Consider the following 4,993-nt stretch of genomic DNA (forward strand, 5'->3'; position numbering starts at 1 on the left):
GGATGTGGGGGTGGTGGCCGGTTAGGGTTTCGATGCCCAGGGGTTAAGGGAGTGGGGTGTGGGGTGGGCCAGTCGGCTGGGCCTTTGCCCAGTTGGGCTGGCCAGCTGGGCCACAGATGGCCAGGTGGGGGTGAGGGGGGGTCTGCCTCTTTTTATTTTTAGTTAGATTTGTCTTTTCCTACTTTTTATTTCTCTTTTCTGTTTTATTTCATTTTAATGTATTTAGGCATTTTCTAAAAAGGTGTTTGCTGCACTATAATTACCTATGCTAATTTTGGCACTGCTTGAACATTTTTGTTTCAATGTTTGACGACATTTGTTTGGTTGCCATATTTTAAGTGATTTTTGAATCGGTTTGAACTAACGAAAGATTAGCAACAGTAATTGCAGATGACATGGTATCATTAACATAGGTTCACTGTAGCAAAATTATCCGGGCGTTACACCTTCAGACCAGAGACAAAGCACCGGGAATCCCTCATGCGTTGGGTGTTCGTATGGGCCGGCTCATTTTCCTTTTTTTCCTTTTGTTTTTTCCTTCTTTTTCTTTGTTCTTTTTTTATTTTTATTTCATTTTTTCTTATTTACTTTTCACTTTCTTGTAAATTTTATTTTCAAATTCATGAACATTTTCTTGTTCATCCAATTCAAGAAATGTTCATCGATTCAAAAATTTGTTCATCGGATTTACAAAATATTTGTCAAACTAAAATATGTCATCGAACTAGAATTTTTTTTATCAAATTCTAAATTTGTTCGTCGATTAAAAAATGTTCATTGAATAATTTTTTTGATCATTATTAAAAAATGCTCATAAAAATGTTCACTAAAATTCAAACAATATTCACTCTTTTGAAGGAAGGAACATTTTTTCGAATTCAAGAACTGTTTTTGAATTCGGTGGGCATTTTTTGAATCCGCGATTCTGAGGATCAGAACTTTTCTCGAAATCTCGAAATAGTTGAGACTTTCTCTCCGAAAAGCAAAAAATGGGAGTAGACACGAAGCACACGCAACCGGGCCGGGCCTTGGGCCCTATCCAGGCAGCTACGTTTGTCTCAAAAATCTTCCATGTACATCGAAAGAAAAGAAAAAAAACGTCCCAATTCCCCACACCCGCGACCGCGAGCAGAAATCCCTAACCTGTCCCGACCCAACTCGCCGCCGCCGTCGCCGCCGCGCCGTCGCCAAGGAACCCGCCGCCGTGTTGATGGCGTCGACGGAGGAGCAGGTCTTCCTTGGATCGAGTAACCTTTCGTATCACGGCGCCCACCACCCCGACACCTGCGCCGACTGGGATTACCCGGAAGACCCAGGCGACCGGCGGAACGGGGTGGAGGTTGCCGAGCTCCATGACCAGCCGGCGCGCATGAGCACCGGTGCGTATATCGTGCATCTCCACTCTTCCTATGTTCATGCCTCACTGGAATTCCTCTTACTGATATTGTTTCCGCCAACTCAATTATTCGTTGATCAAATACTTATTTATCTATGGTCACTGAGCAGCAGATTCAGATCCATGTGAAGTCGCCAGGCGTGCCTTGGACCTCATGTTCCCGCGGGAGGAGGACAGCGATGACGCCTGGAGCACCTGGAGCGCACGGGAGGAGGGCACTAACGACGACGATGAGCAAGATAGCCAATTCTCCCTACAGATGTGTTAACTATCCATAGATCCTTGATTTACATTGGTTGATTGATTCTGTAGGAGGGGAAGAATACGATGGTAGCACACAGGAGAGCAGCGATTATGAAGACGGCGGCAATTGCCAAGTGATACTAGCCGAGACAAACTGTCCAGGTAGCTGCTGATTCTCTCAACAGATGAAACAAAAATATATATTCATCTGCTGAGCTCTTCTACATCAATTCTTCAGGAAAGCTCTACCCCAAGAGCCAAGCAGATGACATAGATGACAAATGGGTACATAGGTACTCCCAACAGCTTAATGAACACTCGAAGCTGTGCAGGGAGATTATGGCTCTGGGAGTTTATGATGATGATTATGATTATGATGATGATGATGCTCCTTGCCCCGTCTCTCCCATGAGAGTGTTCCCTTACGCAACAGGTGCCTGCGTCCTTGGGCTCAACTGCCACCATCGTATCTACAGGACCCATGACAACTCTACCAGTAAGTGCTGTTTGCCATTCGTTCATTCCTAGTAATTAATTCATCTGCCGTTGTGATATACTGACTAGCACAATGCTCGTGCGTTGCTACGAAACCATAAAAAATGAGGAATTACTGGTGTTTTGCGGCTGTTGCATGGTTCACAATTAAAAAGAGTGAATATAATAAAAAATCATGTTGCAGTCGCTAAAGAGTCTCGAGCGACCGTAGTAGGTCCTTTGCAAGATTTATAGTCAGATACATTTTGAATTTGGAACATAGGATAATGGGCGTTAGTAAGTTGAATGCACAAGATCGTAGATTAGGTAGGAGGACAACATCTCTCGCCTAATTTGTTTGCCCTCTTCTGCTATGACATAGAACCGAAGAATTGGTTGGGCAGAGAAACTAAAATCAAGACCATTATTTTGAATTGGAGGCATAGTTGCATTTATAATTTTTGTTTTTACAAGAGTGTTATTCTCAAACTAGGGTAGCAGTGTATTTGTTTATTTGAGATAGGTGTCACACCTAGTAAAAGTTACATTTGTTTATTTATGTCTCTTGGAACGTTGCTAGTTCCACATGTGGCTAGTGCACAACTCCAACGTATATAAGTAGGAAAGATATCTATGTATTTTGTTACCAACTTGCTTTTGTTTTCACTAAGATAATAACTTGCTTTTGTTCTCACTAAATAATTGCAGCCCCATCAACTCTTGGAAAGCGCACACCAAGTTATATGCTACAATTATTCTCCATGCGTCTATCAAGCTTTGAACCCTCGTATCCCATTAGTGTGTATGGAATATTTGCCATTCGGGATTACTTGGACCCACGACGGAACTACGTCTTTAACCGTCCCAGGGATGACGCTGTCACGATTGAAAAGCAGGTAACTAAGACTTCCTTTCCTCCTGAAGATAGTATGCTTGTTTTTCTTTCAGAAATGGTTGACTGCTGTATATTAAAACACTGATATTTATGTCAGTTTGGTTCTTTTATTTGTCTCCTTCCTTACTCGCATCTATTAAAAGATGTGTGAGAGGTCCGGTTAATTTGTTTCTCCGTGTTCAGAAGATCTGCTCTTTATGTTGTTATAAGCATTAGATGGATGATCACATCAAGCCATCAGACCAGTTCTCAAAATTGGATATGATTATACTTTTACCACCAACATACAAAACTGGTCATCTTGTTAATATACTTCAATATAGACAATTACTCTATTTCTTTGTCGATTTTTTATTACACATGTGCAATTAAGACGGTTATAACTCCCAATCAGCTGGATAGTAGAGGGGCATTGGGTAATTATTGTGAGGTCCCTAGTGGTAATCTAATCTGATATGTCATAAGTGTTGAGCAATTGATAAAACGGACACAATTGCATTAACTTGCATGTCTTGCATTATGTAAACATATGTAAAAAAAAGCACCCTCAAGATGGGAGTATCACTGAATAGTTGATTTGAACATGTGCAAGTATATCTTACTGAGTTTGTTGTGTTGATACATGCTAATGTATGTGGAAGTGGATATCGCTTATTAGTTCTAACAAGCTGTTAAATCCTAGGGTTCCTTTGTCATACCACTTTGTAGCCCTTGTCGAGGAATGTATTTGTTGGATAAGGCTTTAGTAGAAGTTGATCTTTGGGTAAAGAAAGAAGGGGATGATGAATCAGATGACAAGCAACTACTTTCTGCATATGCTGAGATTGATGTCCGGACTGAAGCTGATCTCATGCTTTATGAACGGATTTCTGGTGATAATTGCAATTTGGACTTTAAATATAAAGTCCTTTCAGAAAGTGTTGAGGCTGTAATACAAGTATATGCAAAGGTCAGCCATCCTCACCATGTGTTGTTCACTGCTTTTAGCACCGAATATGATGATTATCCTCTTCGTGGGGTTGTGCTGTTTGATGACAAATTATTTGGCGAGGAAAAACTATTCAAGCATGTTGTCGCGGTGAAAGCAAATGAAGGACTGCATGTTTTTTTAGAAGTGAACGGTTCAGTGTTCCAGTGGACTTTTCAAGATGAACATGTTGGAGCTGTTGTTTCTCCTGATGACTCAATCTTGGACTATGGACAGTTCTTCGTGAGGGTATTGTTTGCTCCAAAGGATTACAAGGGAAGCTCAGCTCCAACATTCTGACAGTGTCGCCATTGGCTGAAAGCCTGAAACTCATGTAAAAGTGTTGTTGCTTTTCTTGGTATTGTATATGAGTAGCAGTTGAATTTCTCTTAAGACCTCTTAGAGCATCTCCAATAGATGGTGCAAATTTGGAGATGTGAAAGTGGATGTGTATAGTTTACATAATCAAAAAGTGCTTTTTATGTCTCCAAAAAACAGCTAACTTCAACAGATGTATATTTGGTGATATGAAAGTCTTACTCAAACAGATGATGTATTTGAAGATGTAAAACTAGTTCAACTACTACATCATTTCAAACATAATTCAAACATAGCAAGTTCAACTACACATCATTCAAGCATAATTAAATATAGTTCTAACTAAAACGTAATTAAACATAGTTATAATTAAAACCTAAATTAAACATAGTTCAAACTATTACATCCATCAAACTACTGCTACTACAGCCAAGATTAAAATCTTCATTTGGAGGACGCCTCATAGCGTTTGAAGACAAACCCGAGCTGCCCTGCTCGTATACCATACCATAGGACACCTATTGTCTGAATGCAAGGCGGTCCTGGATACAATACCATAAGACACCTATTTGTTTGAATGCAAGGCGGTCGGCAGGGCAGGTGAAGTGATTTTGGAGTATATGTTGTGCCTTACAGAGCAAGATGTCCAAGTGCTTGGGCTACCAAAGTTGAAAAAAACAGTGGCGATGGCAGCCGGGTA

The 4,993-nt window shown here is 40.6% G+C and overlaps 1 protein-coding gene across 2 annotated transcripts; it reads left to right on the forward strand.

Annotated features, from left to right (window-relative positions):
• Window positions 1–1,097: 1,097 nt before the first annotated feature.
• LOC123085938 (uncharacterized) lies at window positions 1,098–4,493 on the forward strand. Of its 2 annotated transcripts, none has more exons than XM_044507647.1 (5): window positions 1,098–1,379; window positions 1,507–1,801; window positions 1,878–2,135; window positions 2,822–3,009; window positions 3,691–4,493. In XM_044507647.1, exons 3-5 carry the CDS (start codon window positions 1,979–1,981, stop codon window positions 4,273–4,275), a joined length of 930 nt encoding a protein of 309 aa, XP_044363582.1. In that variant the 5' UTR covers window positions 1,098–1,379; window positions 1,507–1,801; window positions 1,878–1,978; the 3' UTR covers window positions 4,276–4,493. The 2 variants fall into 2 exon arrangements, with proteins under 2 accessions (XP_044363582.1, XP_044363584.1); XM_044507649.1 differs by having other exon boundaries at window positions 1,510–1,801.
• The last annotated feature ends 500 nt before the right edge of the window (window positions 4,494–4,993 follow it).

The sequence above is a fragment of the Triticum aestivum genome, chromosome 1B (genome assembly GCF_018294505.1).
Source record: "Triticum aestivum cultivar Chinese Spring chromosome 1B, IWGSC CS RefSeq v2.1, whole genome shotgun sequence".
Lineage (NCBI taxonomy): Eukaryota > Viridiplantae > Streptophyta > Magnoliopsida > Poales > Poaceae > Triticum > Triticum aestivum.

Bases quoted from the DNA above. Each gene is read 5' to 3' on its own strand.
- LOC123085938 (XM_044507647.1), top strand. From the start codon at position 1,979: ATGGCTCTGGGAGTTTATGATGATGATTATGATTATGATGATGATGAT. The intron at 2,136-2,821 runs GTAAGTGCTGTT...AAATAATTGCAG, and splicing joins GACCCATGACAACTCTACCA to CCCCATCAACTCTTGGAAAG. The intron at 3,010-3,690 runs GTAACTAAGACT...GTTAAATCCTAG, and splicing joins CTGTCACGATTGAAAAGCAG to GGTTCCTTTGTCATACCACT.